The 21,924-nt window shown below is 42.0% G+C and overlaps 1 protein-coding gene across 5 annotated transcripts in view; it reads right to left on the bottom strand.

The window, feature by feature from the left end:
* The window catches only part of wwox (WW domain containing oxidoreductase), a 968,269-nt gene extending 946,627 nt beyond the window's left edge, over positions 1-21,642 (bottom strand). For 4 of the 5 annotated variants that reach the window (XM_078544626.1, XM_078544630.1, XM_078544628.1 and 1 more), the window contains exons 1-2: positions 21,445-21,642; positions 18,057-18,121 (exon numbers count right to left, since the gene is read on the bottom strand). In XM_078544626.1, coding sequence (XP_078400752.1) covers positions 18,057-18,121; positions 21,445-21,551 — 172 coding nt within the window. In that variant the 5' untranslated portion in view covers positions 21,552-21,642. The remainder of the gene's footprint in view (positions 1-18,056; positions 18,122-21,444) is intronic. The other variant, XM_078544631.1, reaches the window with a different exon arrangement.
* Positions 21,643-21,924: the final 282 nt, after the last annotated feature.

Genomic DNA, 21,924 nt, shown 5'->3' with positions numbered 1-21,924 from the left:
CGAGTCTCCTGCCACTATTGCTCGTCCCCTCTTCCCCCTCCTCCCCATGCAGCTGAGCACTCACAGTGCCATGAGCGTGGCCGCATTCCCCAGGAGGAACCGTCACTCTCTCAAGGTCTGTGACCTTGATCAGTCTGTTTCTCTCTCCACAGATGCTGCCAGACCTGCTGAATGTTTCTAGCATTTTCTGTTTCCTTTTGTTTTTTTACTTGTGCCATTATCACTCCCTTTTGCCTTGCACCATCTTATGTCATTTAATCTCTCCTATTTTCCACCCTATCAGAGACCATCTGCAGGATTATCCAGTCCCATCCGCCGTGGGAATTGTCACGGGTGGGTTAGAAAATTTGACAGATCAGCAAAAGGTCCATTGACTTCAGGCAGGAATTTAAAATCCGACCACATCCCTTTCGTTCCTTTTCCCACCCTCCGCACTTTTCACTAACTCTGTACTAGCTTAGAAGTTGTTACATCTCTAATTTTATCCAGGTCTGACAAAAGATCATCGACTGGAAATCCTAATGCTGTTTCTCTTTACATGTTGCCAGAACCTGCCGAGTATTTCCAGCATTTATTTTTATGATAAAATTAACACTCATCGTGTATAGCAGTGTTAATCTTTATACAAATTAATTTGTCTTCATTTGTAGGAACTGATTAATAAACACTTTTAAATCATAACATGATCATTTGAGACGAACAAAGACTAATTATCATTGGTGTTCTGCACCTATTCTCTGCAGTCAAAAGTTTGGTCTTGAAATTTGCTTGGCCCAATTTGGACCGAAATTGAAATTGCATTTTGTACCATTTTATGCCTGATCTATACTGTGGATTGTGTCTCAACTCTTAGCCAAAAATTATTTGAAGGAGATTTGGCAACAGTCAAATAATCATTTTAGACTGGGGTGCAACAGAGCTCTTGCAACATTAGGGAACACGTCTTCCAGCTTAAACAGCACATGTGAAAAGGATCTCCTATCTATACAACTGGATATTTGCAAATTTTGCTGGGTCAAACACCTGGAACTCCCTTCCTTACAGTACTGTGGGTGCATCCACACCACATGGAGCACAACAGCAGCTCACACCACCTTCAAGAAAAATTAGTGATGGGAACAATGCTAGCCTTGCCAACAACACTCATCCCATGAGGGATTAAAAGTATTACTGTTGCATCTTTTACCTTTTCATAATTTCAAACCATTAATTCCTAGCCAATCACCCCATGGTGATAACATAAACAACAAAAAATGCTTAAATTCTATGGAGAAAATTATATAGCTGGATAATTTTTCCTCGATTTTTAGAGCAAACTCTCAATCTAGAAAACAGGAAATCCATTCCTGATACTCACCAATGTTGTACTGTAATCTGTTACTAGGGGGTGTCTGGGTTGAATTGCCCTTCAACTAATCATCTAGGGGTGTTTCCTTCGGTAATTGCATCAGTCAACTGTGCAGTACATAAATGTTTTTCAAAAGATCATTTGATGTTATACTCAAAGTCTGAAAAAAATTTCATTTAAAAATCCACACACCACACAAAATGCACCAAATAAACATGCTTTGTTAAATAAGTGTCAAGATCTTTTACGAAGTGAAACCATTCACAAATAAAACCCAAGTCCATGCATATTTCACTTGCTTTTTTCTATTTCAGTAGGGGTAAAAAGTAAATCCTAACTTGGAAGATCTATCTATCCTGTCCCATGTACTCATCATCCTTGTGCTCGCTGATGTACACTAGCTCCTCCAACACAATCATGTTTAAATCCCTTCAGCCTCTCACTCCCTATTTGTGACATCCTCCAGCTCTACAATCCTCTCCAAATTCTGCATTCCTTCAACTCTAGCCTCTTATGCATTCCACACTCCCTTTAGCCCACAAATGACATATGAATTTTTAATATATGAAGAAATACAAACTAGTATCACAGCGGTCATTTCAGCCAATACAATGGCCTGTACTTTGATTCCCAATAAAGAAATTAAACTGGAATATTTTCTGCATTGACTAAGCATTTTCTGTTGGCTGCAAAGGATTACACTGTATGGTATAGTGGTAGCCATGCCTTCAGACATATAGACCTTAAACTCTGGAATTCCCTCATTGAACCACTGTCTCCACACTCCTCCTTTAAGATCCTTCTTAAAACTCACCTGTTTGGCCAAGCTTTTGGCACCCATCCTAATAACTCCTTCAGCTGCGCATCAATTTTTAGGTGTTAGGTTTGTTGTTACAGTAGGCTGTGACAGGAAATTGAAGTAACAGCAGTTCATACCACAGCTACCCAGCAACGTTTCAACTTTTTAAAAATTCATAACACTGGGCATAGAAATTTCTTCAGGCCACACACTTTTGCCCCCTCTCCAACCCACACCCCTCCTCTTTCTGCCCTTTTGTCATCATATCTGCACTGACCTGCAAACAATAAACTGCTGTTAACTTGATTTTTAAATTTGAACATTAATCAAATGATGTAACATTTAACCAACGCTAAAAGCTCTGGAATAAACTTTTTAACTCATCCCTTTATGGCAAATGAAATGGATTACTGTCTCAAATGTAAGCAACAAAATGCTTTTCCATGTAAAGCCCTTCTTACAGGTATTTAATTTTCTTTGTCTAAAAATTTAAGAACTTATAACATTATAATACAAAGCAGAGGCAGAAAACAAATACCAAATCAAACCAGTGTCCTTTTTGCACCATCAATTTCTTCCCTTCAGGAGTCATCAATCCCTTGCTGATAAGCTGACAACACAGTGCTACAAGCACTGGTCATCCCGCACGAGTTTGCTCAAAGAGCCATTCTTCGTGCATGAACTTTGACTGCTAGCAAATTATTCAGCTGTGCAGGGCATCACAACTAGGATTCAAAATACAAGTGGGCAGCAGGCAAATTCACATTTGAAACCTCAAAAGCCTGTGAAAAGTCAAAGACGGAGGTGAGAAGTTCAAAAAAGTTTCCCCCCACCAACCCCACATATATATATATATATATATTGGCTTACATTATGGCTCCTCCATAATCCAAATAATTGAAGTGCAAACATCAGTGAGAGAGAAAATAAAGCAGAGTTTGATTGGAGGAGTAGTCTTCTTCTTTCGTATGGTTGGGTATAAAGCAACAGCTATAATTTTACATCAAGGTGGTCAAGCCAGGATATTACCTCAGGAGTGGTGGCGTGTATCGCTATAATACCTCCATTGTATTCATGAGTCGGGCATTGAGTCAATGTGTTCCATGGTCTGTTCTGGGTGACCACAGTCACACACAGGAGCGTTTTTAATTTTACATTTGTGCATCAGGTATCCACATCTGCCATGGTTTGTAGAGATGCAGTTTAGGGATGCCCGTGAGCTTCATGGGAGGTTGAAATCAGGGACTTTCTGCATCGGGTCTTTCATGCGGTGTTTGTTTGTGACTTCTTGCGAGGACCATTTATTTTCCCCCAGGCTTCTTCAGGGTTGAAATCACATTGCCCGAGATTCTGTGCACAGGTCCAAAAGGGCTTACGTAGCTTCAAGTGGAAGTGAGGGACGTTGGTGAGGTCCTGGTGAATGGGGAGGCGTTTGTCTTCCTTGATTCGCTGAGTTTCATGGAGGGTCACTGAGTCACAGTGGATCAGTTGGGGAAGGGGTCGGGCGGGGTGTGATGTGTGCCAACACAGGTAGCCAGGGTGTTGGAGTCGACTTAAGGGTTCCAGTGATGCATCACATTAACGTCCAACTGAACACTGCAACCAGTGGCGTGTAGCTACTTCTGGTCCATACCGGTAAACAGTACTCAGCTACGGAGTACACGAGAGCCACAGCTGAAGTCCGTAGTACTGGTGCAAAGGTTCCTCAACTGGTGCTTGCCAGTTTCTGTATCAAGTTGACTCTTGACTTCATCTTGGCAGTTAACCTTCCGCGGCCACCTGAAGGTAGTGTGCAGTCCAGCTTCAGTCCAAGATAAGTCAGACTGGGGTCATGTCGTACAAGATTGCAACAAAAGGTCACATTCAGGGTGTGTTTGGCATTCTTGTTATCAAGATGAAATGCGGTGACTGTTGTTTGGTGGGGGTTTGGTTTGAGCCTCCGTTTCTGGAAATACTCAGACATGATGTTGAGGTCCCTGTTCAAGTTGGACTCAATGTTGAAAGTGGCTGCTTCTGTTGCCAGGACAAGATCATCCACATATGCAAATTTGTGCTACTTTATTGGCAGCATGTTGCTCATGCAGACATTGAAAACGTCAGTGCCAGTACTGATCCCTGTGGCAGTCCATTATTGAGGGATCGAGGCAAGCTGACTTTGGCACCAAGGGAGCCATCCATTGCTCAGCACCGCCCAAAGCAGGCATAGCGTTTTGGGGCAGGGGATGATTCTTTAGAGTTTCATTATCAGACCTTTAATCCAGGCAGTGTCATAGGCCAATGACAGGTCTACCAGGGCTGCACCGGTCTAGAGTTTCCTCTGGAAACCGGCCTCAATATATGTTGTGAGGGCAAGAACTTGGTCGCAGCAACCATGCTTAGGCCAGAAGCCCACTTGTTCCTCAGGGATCACAGCCTCAGTGAGAGGACTGATTCTCCACAGAATGTTACATTCTAGGAGTTTGAAAGTCATGCACAGAAGTGATATCAGCCTATAGCTTTCTGGGTCATCGATTGGCTTGCCAGGTTTTAGTACGGCACATACCATAGTCTCCCCATGCTTTTGGGGTGCATCCTGATTCCATGGCTTTTCTGTACAGATTGGTATGCCACTGGAGTCCCTTTGGGCCTAGTTGTTGGAGAAATTCCAGGGTGGTTTGGGGGGTGGGGGGGGTGGATAATGCCATCTCTGCCAGCCACCTTTCCCTTTCTTCAATGCCACTTCAATGCCTGATAGGGGTGGGAGCTTATGGAGGAATCAAGCTCATTGTCCCGCATGGTTGACAGTGTACCTCTTTTGGTGTTCTTGTCATGAGGCCCTTCAGTACTGTCCACTAATTTGGAGGCTATGGAATTGGGCCAGGCTTTTGGGTGCTGGTATTCCATAGAATTAGCAGCTCCAAGACAACGTATAAGGGCTCAGGCATGGTGACAAGAGTGTGTAAAGTCCAGGCCTTCAATGCACTCAATCCATTGATGACATCTAGCTGAATCTAGAGATTTGAGCAGGATTTTTGCAACCTCTAAGTTGCCAGAGCTGGTCCTAGGTCTCCTTTGTCCAGCAGGGAGTGCATTCTTCCCTAAAGCCTCAGGGGATGCTCTTTTTGGCAGCGGTCAGAAGACCGACAAACTGATGATAATACTCCGGGATCGCTTTTTCAACGGCTTCTCTATAGCAGTCCCAGTTGGCTTTGGCCAAGTTCCACCGTGGGATTTATTTTGATGAGGTCAAAGGCATTTCAATACCGACACGGGTAATGATGGGCCTCTGTGGCTGTTGGGGAAGTCAGAGTGTATTTTATGGGCCGCAATGGCAAGGTCCAGGTTGTAGCCTCATTGCCAATGGGGGCAGTGTAAAGTTGCTTGTTGTTTGGAATCCAAGACCACTTGTAGGTCTTCTACAGACATCCAGTGTTAGATCTTCGCCATTGGCTTCATTTGTCTCATAACTCCACATAGTGTGGTGACTGTTAAAATCACCAATATATACAGCCGGGATTACTGCACTTAAGTGTGCTGGCTTCGGCCATTTCAAGTTAGGGGCTTTGTACACATTAGTGATATGCAGCTCCCCTATCTAGATAGCAGTGGTGCAGGTGGCTTCTTCTTCAGTTTAAGGGAGGATGTCGAACTCTGTAATACTGTTCTTGGTCAAGCACTATTTCGAGTGGAAGAGACTAGCCATGAGGTTGTATCCATAGATATGGTAGTGGTTGGTTGTTGGTTATTGAGCTTCTTAAGTGCAAGGACATCGATGTTCTGAGACATCAGGATGTTCCCAAGATACTCGCACTTAGCCTGGGAAGTCCGTCGTTGTTAAATTGTAGGATTCTTATTCCAAGGCAAACCTGACATATTGCTGGGCCCTGGAAAGGGCCACCTTGGTTCCTTGAGTTAACGCTCTGAATACCGGGAGATTGTTGATCAATATTAGGTTGCCAGGTTGATGCCATTTGTCGTGATTTCTCACTTAAAGTAGGCTACATGAGCATGGGAGAGACTGAATCTGTGAGGAGCTACTCGCCCAATCACAGATTCTGTCTCTGACACCCAATGCTCCAGCTCCTCCAATGACAGGTTCCCTCCCTACTACCCATGCTGCTCCTCCAATCATAGATTCTGTCTCTGGAGGAGAAGCCAAAGCAGGAAGGTGGGAACCTGCGATTGGAGGTTGAGGAGGATCCTCGAGCAGTGATGATAGCAGAACAAACTTAAATGGTGAAAGTGAGCGTTAGATTAGACAATGCTGCAGCAAAATGATAACACAAGAAAGAAAGGAAAGGAAGGGGTTAATGATTGCAGAAGGGAGAAAAATCTGGGAGATTAAGCAGATTTTAATTCTGGAGCATCAAGCAAGGACATATGAAGGCGCTAAATTTAAAATTATAATTAAAATCTCTGCCTGTGGCCCAGGTCTTGCCTTAAATGCTGATCATCTGAATCCAGTTAAATGACAACGTGTCTATTATATATATTCACAGAAACTGGATGTCAACCAGACTGGTAGACTCTGGAATCCATGGGGAAATTAAACCATGTGGAGTTTGGTTTATCAAACTTCAAAATGTCAGAAGGCCATTAAAAAGTGACGAGTAAAGTGATGGTGGAGCTTAATCAAAATTAATAAATGAAGCACTTTCTCATTTAAAGTACAAATGCTCTTGCAACTGTAATGATTTCAATAAGGTTCTGTGAACATCGGAGTAAGATGCAATATGTTTATTGTACATATAGTACATGCAATAGTACTTTAACATACAATTAAAATGTACAAATTATATGTCAAGGTTGCTTGGGAATTCAAAAAATTACCGTTTTGAGTGTCTTAGGCTTTTAAAAATTTCAGTACTCATTACAAGCAGCTCGTTTTTATGCATTTCTGTCACTCAGTGTACATGACAATACATGGAATTCTGCATAATGATATGAAAATTAAAATGCAGCTTCACAGAGAAGTTCATTTACCTCTATCAAGAATGATTATTTTCCTTCTGGAAGGAGCTGTTTTTCCCAATGACCAACAAGTAATAAAACCTTTGTTTCACTCTCACAAATTCAAAAAATGCTGGAAAAACTCTGCAGGTCTGACAGCATCTGTGGAGAGAAAGACAGAGTTAACGTTTCGAGTCCATATGACTCTTCAGCTCTGAGTCATACGGACTCAAAATGTTAATTTGGTCTCTCTCTCCACAGATGCTGTCAGGCCTGCAGAGTTTTTCCATCATTTTTTGTTTTTGTTTCAGATTTCCAGCATCCGCAGTATTTTGCTTTTATCTTTGTTTTATTCTTTGTTTCTAACAAGTGAAATCTTGAATTATACAAATCACTTTGCTTTTGTAGCATTTTTTGCAATTAAAAATTATGATCTCCAACAAATATTCCCATTGCGGAATTATTACCTACTCACGAATTATCAAGCAATTAAGTTTCTCTGAAATTTATACGTCAGTACGCAATGGCACGTCTAAAGTAAATTTTCTTATTTTTTTCACCCTTTAATTGACGCTTTGCTTCAGGCCCTGTTACAATATGATTACATCGCCTAATAAACAAGTTAGTGAAAACTAAAAAGGAGCCCCCAAAAATCAAAATGTAGCCTTTGACAAGATTAAGCTAGGCACTGTTTTTACTTTTAAAAAATCCTTAGAGAAAAGATTATTTTAACCACTGATCACAAAGTAGAGCCTGTGCCCTCCACTGATATTCAACAAGGATTTCCTGTGTTCACACTAATCAACAACAAAAAAACCATGATTATTTCTCTCTCCCTAGCTCTATGCTGCTGAGGCCAACTTTTGTTTCCTACCACCATCCCAACTCTCAGATCGAAGATAGAGCATAGAACCCTCATGATCTCAGCTATTCACTGCATGAAATCAATGAACCATCATAGGAACTCAAATCGTGCAGTCATATGAAAAACAGTGGAGAGGATATTTAATAAAAAACAAGGCATTTACCAGGTGTAACAAGCTATCAATCCAGTAACATCAAAATTAGGATGCTGGACTTAAGTACTTGTAGCTCAAGTATTATATGATTTTTCTTTTAAGTTGCTATGCTAGCAAATCAGAGCTGCATGCTTATTATAGGTCAAATATTCATTAGGGTCTGAAACAGAAACATAGAAAATAGGAGCAGATCATTCTACCATGCTATGTGATCATGGCAGATCCTCTATCTCAACGCCACACTCTCATTCTCTCCCCATACCCCTTGACGCTTTTAGTGTCTCAAAATCTACTTCTTTTTAAAATATATTCAGTGACTTGGCCTCCACAGCTTTCTGTGGCACAGAATTCCAAAGGTTCACCACCCTCTGAGTGAAGAAATTTCTCCTCATCTCAGTCCTGGATGGCCTACCCTGTATCCTCAGACTGACCCCTTGTTCTTGAAACTCCCAGCCAGGGGAAACATCATCCCTGCATCCAATCTGTCCAGCCCTGTCAGAATTTTATACGTTTCAATCACAGCCCCTCTCATTCTCCTAAACTCCAGTGAATACAGGCCAAGGCAACCAATCCCTCCTCATATAACAATCCTGCCTTCCCAGGAATCAGCCTGGTAAACCTTCACTGCACTCCCTCTATGGCAAATATATCCTTTCTTAGCTAAAGAGACCAAAACTGCACACATATTCTTCAGGTGTGGTCTCACCAAGCCCTTGTGCAGCTGCAGTAAGACATCCTTGCTCCTGTACTCAAGTCCTCTTGCAATGAATGCCAACATATCATTTGCCTTCCTAACTGCTTGCTGCACCTCCTGTTTGTTTTCAGTGACTGATGTACAAGGACACCCAGGTCCCTTTGTACATCAATATTTCCCAATCTATCACCATTTAAATAATACTCTGCCATTCTGTTTTTCCTACCAAAGTGGTACACTTATCACACTTATCCGCATTATATTGTATCTGCCATGTACTTGCCCACTTACTCAACTTGTCTAATTCATCTTGAAGTCTCTTTACATCCTCACCACTCACATTCCCACCTAGTTTTGGCTAACGTTTGATCCCAAAACTACCACATTATTTAAGTTGAGTAGGGACACAGGAGGGGTGGGGTCCTTTCCAAATCAAGAAACAGGAATAATTAAAATACAATATAACAGCACTGAGTAGAAATTATAAACTGTACAACTTATTCCCACTGATTTAGGCCCAAAACATAAAAGCAACATACTGCAGATGTTGGAAACCGGTAAAAAATAGAAAAATCCTGGAACTGCTTAGCATTCTGGCAGTATCTGTGGAGAGAGAAATAGCTAACGTTTCAGGTCTGCGCCCTTTCATCAGAACTGGGTTTGGCCCATTCAGCAGAAATGAATCAAGAAAATTGTAAGCCCGTACAAGAACAACAGAATTCTAAATGCCAGAGAAAGCAAGGCAACAGATCAGTCACACAGAAGCGGTTATATATATTTTTTTTAACAAATACTTATTCAGAAACTTTTAAGTCAAAGTAATCCTGGTTGTTTTTGAACTATAAATCACAAACCTAGTCATTTCAGAAAAGCATGTTACCAGACAGTGTGAAACAATCACAAACTTAAGCGTCAGCAACTCTAAGGTGTATAGGAAAATCTTGCAAATAGCTTTTCTGTCACCCTGACAAACCTGAAATCTAAAAGAAATTCAAAGGTTATTTTTGCAACCAGGGGTTATACCGCATGGCACAGTGATAGCAATTCTTTCACGGGATGTGGGATTCACTGGCTAGGCCAGCATTTATTACTCATCCCCAATTGCCCTCAAGAAGGTGGAGGTGAGCCGCCTTCTTGAACTCCTGCAGTCCCTGTGGCATAGGTACACCCGCAATGCTGTTAGGAAGGAAGTTCCAAGATTTTGATCCAGCAACAGTGAAGGAACGGCAATATATTTCCAAGTCAGGATGGTGTGTGCTTGGAGGGGAACTTGCAGGTGATGGTGTTCAACATCAGAAAAAAAGTTTGTAAGGACCTTAAAAGAGGCCAATGAGTTTAGATTCCAACCCTTACCCTAGGCGTTAATGAATCAGACAGAAACAAAGCATTCTGCTGAAACACAGTAACCCTTTTATTGAACAATCAGCAAATTAGCAATACAACAATGTTCTCACTCAAGCCTTTTGAGTTTGCCTTTGCATGGAATGGGACTCCGTCAGTTAGTCACTCTGCCATCATCCCATCTCTCTGCATCCTCTGATGGTTTACGAGTCCTCCCGTTCCCGACTGCTGTCTTGATCACCAGGGTATCCTCCTCTTACATTGATCCTCCTGCCTTTCGTAGGCCCCTCCTGATGCCTGCTTGCCTGGTGAGGTATTCCCTACCTCGATTGTCTACGATTGTCCTCAGAGCCAGCTCACACTGAGCACTGATGTTCAGATTCTCGGGATAACTCCCTTCCTATGTTCGGGTAGGTGCAGTTTTTGGAACAATTAGTTTTGAGATGCCTGCATGCCTAGCAAAGCACTCCTCATCTTAGTCTCTGTTGTCCTGGTCTATGGCTTGTAATCGACTGCTCCTGGCTCAGACTGGCCCATTAAACTGGGATCATGGTTGTATTGTTAGAAATGAACAAGACAGCGTTTCTGTGACCGCATTACTCTGATCACTCATTAACAGAAAAATCTAATCAATTCAATAATCAATCCCTTCCAATTGACCCATTAACACTTGTGGAATAGCAGTCCTTCTAAAATTCAATCAGTTATGATTAGGCCATTAAATTACGCCATGAACAATTGTAAAATAGTAGCATTCTGACAATTGCAAAATATGAAAAGTGAACAGTATGATAACATTCTTGGCTCTGGCCTACAAGTTCCTGTACTGCGCACTATGTAACCAAACGACCAGTCTGAAATGCCCAAGCTTCTGTAAACGTTGTTGCTGAAACGAAGGAACATTTCACGTTTTTGTTGGTAACTGTCCCTTATCATAGGATTTCCATGACTGAATGCTGAAATCCTAGGATCACAATATGTACCCAGGGTTAAAAGTTCCAACTACAGTTGCTGCCATGTCCTTTGAGAATCAGGTCAAAAGACAGTTGCTGCCATGTCCTTTGAGAATCAGGTTAAAATACAAGCCAGATGAATGCCATAAAGTTTTCTCTCTCCAAAAACTGGAGGTATCTCAAATGAATGAGCTACTGCAGTTTTGCTCCCTCTTGTTAGTGAATCCACAGCACAAAACCAGTCAAGAACTGGTAACCTCACTCCTGCTGTGATGAACGTTGAATGTGCTTGCTTCCAATGAAACTTACCACGACATAGAAGTATATGTCTTCATAGTGGTGCTTAGAAATAAAAAGTGGAAGTGTACTGAATGTAGTATCCATGACACGTGCCAACTGGGACACTGTCAACCCAAGAAATTTAACCTGTACCATTAAGCATAAACAATGGCATTTTCACAGCTCATGGTGTTATGTGAATTGGAATATGCAACATCATGTCAGCTGTTTGTGTCAAGATGAAGCCCAAGGAACACTATTCCACTAGTGAATTAACAGTCAAGGAAGAAGCTTCGGTTTGGTGGGCTCCATCTTAGAACTTTTGTAATTCATTAAGAAACAAAACAGCATAAGACTCCAAGAGCAATAAGTGCATCACAATGTTATGAGCATGGCTGGTCTGAGCAATGAGACATGATATTCATGCATTAGGTGGTGTTTTTATGAGGCTCAAATTGAGACTTATTGGTCAGGTAAAGTAGAAGGTGTTTTATTCTGTATCACTTCAACTGAGATGTCCGGTGCAAAAAATATTGAAGACTGATATTGTTCACAATGACACAAAGTAGTTCACAGCATAACTGTTCTCAAAGGAACAGCGACTCCCAGGGGTTAAGGGAATTATGAAGGTCAGCTAAAATCTGACCATATCTTTACAAATTAGTCACAAAGCTCCATATTACAACAAAAATCCAGTCTCACACACTGGCTTCTGATGAACCACGCAACCAAAACAACATATAAATTTGTGCTTGTGGGCATATAAAGCTTTCATTGGTGACTCCACTACATTTTTTTAATTCACTTACGGGATGTGAGCGTCGCTGGCTAGTCCAGCATTTACTGCCCATCCCCAGTTCCCTTGAGAAGGTGGTGGTGAGCTGCTTTCTTGAATTGTTGCAGTCCCTGTGGTGTAGGTACACCCACAGTGCTGTTAGGAAGGTAGTTCCAGGATTTTGACCCAGTGACAGTGAAGGAACGGTGATATATTTCCAAGTCAGGATGATGAGTGGCTTGGAGGGGAATTTCCAGGTGGTGGTGTTTCCATTTGTCTGCTGCCCTTGTCCTTCTAGATGGTAACAGCCGTGGATTTGGCAGGTGCTGCCTAAGGAGCATTGGGGAGTTTCTGCAGTGCATCTCGTAGCTGGTACATACTGTTGTCACCGTTCGTTGGTGGTGAAGGGAGTGAATGTTTGTGGAAGGGGTGCCGATTAAGCGGGCTACTTTGTCCTGGAAGGTGTCCAGCTTCGAGTGTTGTTGGAGCTGCACTCATCCAGGCAAGTGCAGAGTATCCCATCACACTCCTGACTTGTGCTTTGTAGATGGTGGGCAGGCTTTGGGGAGTCAGGTGGTGAGCTACTCGCCACAGGGTTCCTAGCCTATGACCTGCTCTTGTAGCCACAGTATTTATATGGCTAGTCTAGTTCAGTTTCTGGACCCCCAGGATGTTGATAGTGGGGGATTCAGTGATGGTAACGCCATAAGACCATAAGATGTAGGAGCAGAAGTAGGCTATTTGGCCTATCAAGTCTGCTCTGCCATTCAATGAGATCATAGAACCATAGAAAAGTTACAGCACAGGAGGCCGTTCGGCCCATGCTGTCCATGCCAGCCCGAGTACACCCAGGTGCCCTTTCTAATCCCACCTTCCTGTCCCCGGCCCATAGCCCTGCAGCTTACAGCACTTAAGGTGCAGATCCAGGTATTTTTTAAAAAAGTTTAGAGTTTCTGCCTCTATCACCAACTTGGGCAGTGAATTCCAGACACCCACTACCCTCTGCGTAAAAAAGTTCTTCCTCATGTCCCCACTACACCTTCTGCCACTTATCTTGAATCTATGTCCCCTGGTTCTAGAATTCTCCACCAAGGGAAACAATTTTATCCTGTCCACTCAATCTATTCCCCTCATAATTTTGTACACCTCAATCAAGACACCTCTCAGCCTTCTTTGTTCTAAGGAAAATAACCCCACCCTATCCCTCCCAATTGCCGGCGGGAGATCGAGGAACAGTTATGTAGGCAGATTTTGGAAAGATGTAAAAGCAATAGGGTTGTTATGGTGGGTGATTTTAACTTTCCCTATATTGACTGGGAATCACTTAGTGCTAGAGGTTTGGATGGTGCACAATTTGTAAGATGCATCCAGGAGGGCTTCCTGAGACAATATGTAGATAGTCCAACTAGGGAAGGGGCAATACTGGACCCGGTATTAGGGAATGAACCCGGCCAGGTGGTCGAAGTTTCAGTAGGGGAGCATTTCGGGAAAAGTGATCATAATTCAGTAAGTTTCAAGGTACTGGTGGATAAGGATAACAGGAGTCCTCAGGTTAAGATGCTTAATTGGGGGAAGGCTAATTATAACAATATTAGGCAGGAACTGAGGAATCTAGACTGGAGGCGGATGTTTGAGGGCAAATCAACAACTGACATGTGGGGGGCTTTCAAACGTCAGTTGATAAGAATTCAGGACCGGCATGTTCCTGCTAGGATGAAGGATAAGCATGGCAAGTTTCAGGAACCTTGGATAACGAAGGATATTGTGAGATTAGTCAAAAAGAAAAGGGAAGCATTCATAAAGGCTAGAAGGCCGGGAACAGATGAAGCCCGTGGAGAATATAAAGAAAGTAGGAAGAAACTTAAGCGAGGAGTCAGGAGGACTAAAAGGGGTCATGAAAAGTCACTGGCAACCAGGATTAAGGAAAATCCCAAGGCCTTTTATACATGTGTAAAAAGAGGGTAGCCAGGGAAAGGGTAGGCCCACTCAGGGACAGAGGTGGGAATCTGTTTGTGGAGCCAGAATAAATGGGAGATATACTAAATGAATACTTCTCATCAGTATTTACCAAAGAGAAGGACTTAGCGGTCGATTTGTCTAACGAAGAGTGTGTAGATAGCCTGGATCATGTTGGGATCAAAAAAGAGGTGTTAGGCGTCTTGAAGAATATTAAGGTGGATAAGTCCCCAGGGTCAGATGGGATCTACCCCAGAGTACTGAGGGAGGCAAGGGAGGAGATTGCTGGGGCCTTGACAGAAATCTTTGTATCCTCACTGGCTATGGGTGAGGTCCTAGAGGACTGGAGAATGGCCAATGTTGTTCCATTGTTTAAGAAGGGTAGCAGGGATAATCCAGGAAATTACAGGCCGGTGAGCCTTACGTCAGTGGTAGGGAAATTATTGGAGAAGATTCTTCGTGACAGGAATTACTACCATTTGGAAGCAAATGGGTGTATTAGTGAGAGGCAGCATGGTTTTGTGAAAGGGAGGTCGTGTCTCACTAACTTGATCGAGTTTTTCGTGGAAGTGACAAAGACGATCAACAATGGAAGGGCAGTGGATGTTCTCTACATGGATTTCAGTAAGGCCTTTGACAAGGTCCCTCATGGCAGACTGGTACAGAAGGTAAAGTCGCACGGGACCAGAGGTGATCTGGCAAGATGGATACAGAATTGGCTTGGTCATAGAAGACAGAGGGTAGCAGTGGAAGGGTGCTTTTCTGAATGGAGAGCTGTGACTAGTGGAGTTCCGCAGGGATCAGTGCTGGGACTTTTGCTGTTTGTAGTATACATAAATGATTTGGAGGAAAATGTAACTGGGCTAATTAGTAAGTTTGCAGACGACACTAAGGTTGGAAGAGTTGCAGATAGTGAAGAGGATTGTCAAAGGATAGAACGGGATATAGATTTGTTGGAGGCTTGGGCAGAGAAATGGCAGATGCAGTTTAATCCGGACAAATGCAAGGTAATGCATTTTGGAAGGTCTAATACAGGTAGGAATTATATAGTAAATGGCAGAACCCTTAAGTGCATCGACGGGCAGAGGGATCTGGGTGTACAGGTCCACAGGTCACTGAAAGTGGCAACGCAGGTGGTTAAGGTAGTCAGGAAGGCATATGGCATGCTTGCCTTCATTGGCAGGGGTATTGAGTATAAAAGCTGGGAAGTCATGCTGCAGCTGTATAGAACCTTGGTTAGGCCACACTTGGAATATTGCATGCAATTCTGGTTGCCACATTACCAGAAGGATATGGAGGCGTTGGAGAGGGTGCAGAGGAGGTTTACCAGGATGCTGCCTGGTCTGGAGGATATTAGCTATGAGGAGAGGTTGGAGAAACTCGGATTGTTCTCATTAGAGCGACAGAGATTGAGGGGCGACTTGATAGAAGTTTACAAAATTATGAGTGGCATGGACAGAGTAGATAGTCAGAAGCTTTTTTCCAGGGTGGAAGAGTCAATTACTAGGGGACATAGATTTAAGGTGAGAGGAGAAAACTATAGAGGAGATGTGCGGGGCAAGTTTTTTTACACAGAGGGTAGTGCGTGTCTGGAATTTGCTGCCAGAGGAGGTGGTGGAAGCAGGTACGATAGTGGTGTTTAAGAGGCAGCTTGACAAATGCATGAATAGGATGGGAATAGAGGGATATGGACCCCGGAAGTGCAAAATGTTTTAGTTGACGGGCAATATGATCGGCGCAGGCTTGGAGAACCGAAGGGCCTGTTCCTGTGCTGTACTTTTCTTTGTTCTTTGTTCTATCCAATCTCTCCTCATAGCTACACTTTTCTGACCCTGGCAACATTCTTGTAAACCTCCTCTGCTCTCTTTCCAGAGCTATTACGTCCTTCCTGTAATGTGGTGACCAGAACTGCACACAATACTCCGGTTGTGGCCTCACCAGTGTTTTATACAGTTCCAACATTATATCCTTACTTTTATATTCTATACCTCTGCCAATGAAGGAGAGCATTCCATATGCCTTCTTTACAACCTTGTCTACTTGAACTGCTGCCTTCAGGGTCCTGTGTACTTGTACGCCAAGATCTCTCACTTCATCTACCCCTCTTAGTATATTCCCACTTATAGTGTAATCCCTGTAACTGTTTGTCCTCCCTAAATGTATGACCTCACACTTCTCTATGTTAAGATCCATCTGCCACTTTACCGCCCACTCCACCATCCCATCTATATCATTGATGGTTAATCTGATAATCCACAACTCCACTTTCCTGCCTTTCCCCATAATCCTTGATTCCCTGACTGATTAGAAATCTGTCTATCTCAGCCTTGAATATACTAAACAGCCCAGTTTCTACAGCCCTCTGCAAAAACAAGTCCACAGATTAACTACCTTCAGAGAAGAAATTCCTCCTCATCTCTGTTTTAAATGGGCGACCCCTTACACTGAGATTATGCCCTCTGGTCCTAGACTCTCCCACAAGGGGAAACAACCTCGAAGCAATTACACAGTCAGGGCCCCTAAGAATCTTATATGTTTCAATAAGGTGGCTTTCATTCTTCTAAACTCCAATGTTACAGGTCCAACCTACTCAACCTCGCCTCATAAAAAAATCCTTCTAGTGAAACTTCTCTGGGCTGCCTCCAATGCCATTTTATCTTTCCTTCGATAAGGGGATCAAAACTGTTCACAGTATTCTAGGTGTGATCTAACTAGTGCCTTGTATAATTTTGGCAAGGCTTCCCTATTTTTATACTCCATTCCCTATTACCTGCTGAACTTGTATGCTAGCTTTTTGGGATTCATGCACAAGGACTCCCAAATCCCTCTGTGCTGCAGCATTCTGCAGTCTTTCTCCATTTAAATAATATTCAGCTTCTCTATTCTTCCTGTCAAAGTGCATAACTTCACATTTTCCCACATTATATTCCATCTGCCACTTTTTTGCTTACTCACTTAACCTGTCTATATCCCTCTATAGACTCATTGTGTCATCCTCACCACTTGCCTTCCAACCTATTTTTGCATCACCTGCAAACTTGGCGATAGCATATTCACTCCCCTCATCTAAGTCATTAATATATATATTGTAAATAATTGAAGCCCGAGCACTGATCCCTACGGCATTCCACTAGTTACAAGTTGCCATCCTGAAAATGCCCCCTTATCCCAACTCTGTCTTCTATTAGTTAGCCAACCCTCTATCCATGCTAATATACTACCCCCAACACCTTGGGCTCTTACCTTACTAAGTAGCCTTATGTGCGGTACCTTATCGAACGCCTTTTGGAAATCCAAATATATTACATCTACTAGCTCCCCTTTATCTATCCTGCTAGTTACCTTCTCAACCATTTAATGTCATGGGGCGATAGTTAGAGATGGTCTTGTTGGAGATGGTCATTGCCTGGCACTTGTGTGGCATGAATGTTACTTGCCACTTGTTAGCCCAGAGGATAACTTGAAATATCACTCCTACTTAAAAGTTTCATTTTTATATTAAGCATGTTTAGAAATGTTTAGAAATAAAAAGTGTTGATCAGGAAGAGACACTTCTAAAACTCTAATTAAAAATTGCTTTTCTGAAGAAATACAGAAATAATTTTATCACACCACAAATTCTTAATGAGAGCTTATAATTATTCTCATTTTGTATGCAATATTTCCATTCATACCAAATTCCCCAAACAGCAGTTGACAAAATAGAATCATGATGTTCCAACTCAACAAAATCATAGCCAAACCTAATTGAATTTATTGAATATAAGCTTCATCAAAATATTTGGAATATCATAGACCTACACAGAAACTCCTGAAACCATTTAAACTTCTAAGATACCAGGTATCCTTACCACTTTTCCTACATCTAATGGTTTACACGCCATGACTGAGAGCAAAAAAGATTTTTAACAACAAACTCATCACAAAAAGGGTTCTAATATTAGTATGGTTTATAGTACACACCTCCTGCTACACGTTTCTTTTTTCCGGTTTTTGGGTGGTCCCATTGGGTCTTCAGCTCAATATGACTGTTGGATGAAGAGAAAATAAGTAAAACTATTTTTATTAATGCATTTATTTGCAGATTAAAACACATCTTGTATGCAACGGTGAAAAAGACAAAACAATCTAAGCATTACAGAAAAAATTCAATGAAGGTAAAATTGTGAAAAGGGGAACAAAAAAATACTTCAAGCAAAGGTACTTTACTTAAGGAAGACATATTTGATGTTACTTTATACAAGTTGTATAGCTCAAAATTATATCCTCAGTATCCAATGCCCAGCACAAGTGGCTGCCAAGTCAACAGCTGAAATACAGCCACAGGCTGCAAGCACTTGCTCCATACATTACAATGATCCACCAAATTGGGAGGCGGGTGACAGAGGGACTGGGAGGAGGTAGGAAGGAGGAAAAAAGAAGGGACAATGTATGTTGCTAGTTGCAGGGGATTCAATAATTACTTGGAAAAGTTATTGATTTTATTAATTTTATTAACTTGCCTCAATTCAGCCCTTGAACGTGACAGAATTTGATTTTAAATAAATAAACTTTTGATGAAATGAACAGATACAATTCTGAGAGGGTTCAATGCCGAGAGGCTGCTTCCCCAGCTGGAAAATCCAGTCTCAGAATAAGGGGTCAGCCATTTAGAAATTAGATGAGGAAAATTTCTTCACTCAGAGGATTTTGAATCTTTGAATTTTCTACCCTAGGGAGCTATGAATGCTCAGTTGTTGAGTATATTAAAGGATGAGATGGAAAGCTTCTTTGGATACTAAGAGAATCAAAGGATTATGGGATATAGTGGTAGAATTCAGATTGAAGATCAGCCAGGATCTTTTTGAACTGTGAGAGGCCACATGGCCTGCTCTCACTTACGTCATGAAAAAGTGTGGGGTAGGATGTGGAAATAAAAACTGCCCAATCAGAGAGGTGGGTTTTTAAGGAGGTCTAGAAAATAGCAGGGGGAGGAAGCCAAACAAACAATGGTCCAGGAAGAGAATTCCGTGGGGCAAGCACTTAGTGACTCACCACATGAATGGCCGACAATACTGAAGTGGAGCGCATGAGAAACAAACAGCAGTCTGGGGTCTGGGAGGAGTGGAGAGTTTAGGCAGGATGGCCAAAGAAAATTAAGAAAATTAAAAGTGGGGAACAGCTGTGGGTGAATTTGAAAATTAGATTTAGGATCTTCAAATTAATTTAATGGGGCAAAGGGGCCTTGTAGATCCCAACAATGACAGAGTGATGAAACAGCAAGGCCACAGAAAATGATACTGCTGGATTAGTTAAAGTTCAGAAGGTAGGGAGACAGGGACATCAGACAAGTTATCGATAGCAGAGGATGTTATCAGTAATACAACATTCTATTTGCAAGATGAATCATAATCAAAAAAATGGTAAATGAACAAGTACTTTTCTGTGACAAGATTATGACTGTCACTGACAAAAGTATTTGCTGGTGGCTGAATACTCAAGAAATCTGATATACATTTAGCTGGTCTGCTAAATTTGAGCCTTGCACTGGAGGTTATTCAGTAATTCAGTGTTTCACATGTTTGCAAATCCAAACAGGTACTTTTTCAAGTCTCTTGTTTTGCATATAAGATGATTAGGCTCCATGAAGGAGAATGCGTTGGAGGAGCAATATTACATGAATAATTAAATAAAATACAGTAGCTTCAATGGAGGGCATTGAGGTCAAAGCTTGTGTTCTCACTATTGTTGCTCCAAATGTCAATGATGCATTGATTTCACCAATCAGAATACTCATGATGGGAGGAGCAGAGCGTTTATAAATAGAAATGCCAAATTTAGAAACAATTATAGATTTTTTATCCTATCGCTAGTATTTCAGTCCCTTTAAATGACAATTTAATTTCACAATTATCCACAGTATGCTGAAGTTTGCCATTCTAAATTTTTGGAAAGTCAATGAAATCACATTCCAGTTTAAAAAGAAACTTTTTACAAACATAAGCAGCCAAAGAAAGTCTTTTACCAAAAACCCGTGGCACTCATGTAGTAAACACATAGAATTTAGCATTTAATTAAAAATACATTTGAACTTATCCCTTCTCACATGCACTGAATTAAGTACAACCAGTTTCCCTAGAGTGCTGTAGTGATGTGATCAACCCCAACAGAGTTTGAACAAGATGTAGGTTCTGTTTGCTGAATTCCATTTTAGAAGCAGCTTGTTAGCTTTAGTAGGAGGGCCAAGTGTTGTGGAAACAGAAACACTTGCTTTGTTTGACCATTGCGAACTTGGCAGCAGTTGAAATTTAAAAATGAGCAAAGCATTAAAAGTCTGAGACATCCTATGCATATAAAGGCTTTGAAAAGAGCCACGTTAAAATTTAACAGACTGTTTATTCCTCCTTTCCAATTGTACACTTTTCGCCTCCTCTCTAAAGGTGAATGACAGATACAGAGGTACAGTTCCACAGGAGCAACAGACATGATTTTTGCTGTGGATTTCAGAAGTGACACCTATCTCTCAGCAATGGAGGATGAAAAGCAAAACCTTTTGTACAGACAATTATGTGGCGACAACAACAAAGCTCAGGCAATCTCCCTTTACCATTACTAAAAATTCAAAAGTTGCACCATGAATTTCACATAGGTCTGGCCTACAAAATCAAAGATTCCCATTGGGGTGACAGAGACAAAAGCTGATAGATCCCAAATTCACATTTAACCTCAGCAAACTGCACAGAAGGAAGGTAAAGCTTCTACCAATGGATGGACTCCAGGGAGAGGAGACAAGCTGTTTGAAAGATATAAACCCAGGAGAGTTTGCAAGTTATCACTTGAACCTATCAGTATAACATTAGTTAACAACCTATGTGCTAAGAGTGCTGGATTTTTCTTGTAAAAATGTGCATTCAAGCAATTAAGTCAATGCTTGCTCACCTTTTTAGATCAACTGCAAGGGAGAGAAAAGAAAGCATCATTGTTTTACTAATTTTAATTCAATGCATTGCTCGCCCATTCGAAAAACACTCCATAATCTATATTTTAGGTGTGTGATTGTACAAGTGCCATAAGTGCCAACGTGCTGTGCAACATGATCTCCACTCTCCTTATGAAATCTACAGAACGAAACTTGTGAGCAATTCAATCAAGTTAGATACATTCTTAAAAATCAAAAAAAAAGTTTAAACAAGGATGAAGAGTAGGGAATTGGATTGGACAGTTTCAGCAATGCATATGCAGCAGGAAAGGCTTGACAGTTAACTCTCTGCCAGAGAAATGGGAGGGCTTTACTTTGCATTTATGCTTTGCTGTCCCTCCCCCCCCCCCCCCAATTCCTCTATTATTATTGTGGCTGTTGTTGTTTCCTTACTTGGCGTAGTAAACCCAGCCGTCTTTAGTGGTTCTTTCCTCCCAGCCAGGAGGCAGCTCGTCTTCGCTGTCAGTGTCGTCGAGCCCCGCGTACTTCAAGGCGGACATGCTTCCCCGCCGCTCGAGCTGCCGCTGTTCTCACACCAACCGACCGGCCCGCGCCGACTGTTTACCTACCTCACTTCCGCCTCCCCGAGCCGGAAACAACCGCCACGGCGCAGGCGCGCCAGCCGCGGGGCACTGCGGGAGTTGTAGTCTCCTGCTCTGCCCACCCCCGAAATAATAAAAACCTGCAGCTGCCGGAAATCCGAAATAAAAAACTGAGACCGGTAGAAATGCTCAGCTGACATTGCAACAGTGACCAGACTGCACAAGTGTTTCATTGACTGTAAAGTACTTTTTAGTAATATAAAAGCAAAATACTGCTGCTAGAGATCTGAAATAAAAACAGAAAGGGCTGGAAAAACTCAGCAGGCCTGAC

Source organism: Cetorhinus maximus, chromosome 6 (assembly GCF_964194155.1).
Source record: "Cetorhinus maximus chromosome 6, sCetMax3.hap1.1, whole genome shotgun sequence".
Lineage (NCBI taxonomy): Eukaryota > Metazoa > Chordata > Chondrichthyes > Lamniformes > Cetorhinidae > Cetorhinus > Cetorhinus maximus.
Note: the sequence above shows the minus strand (reverse complement) of the source record. Positions and strands in the feature narration are given on the sequence as shown.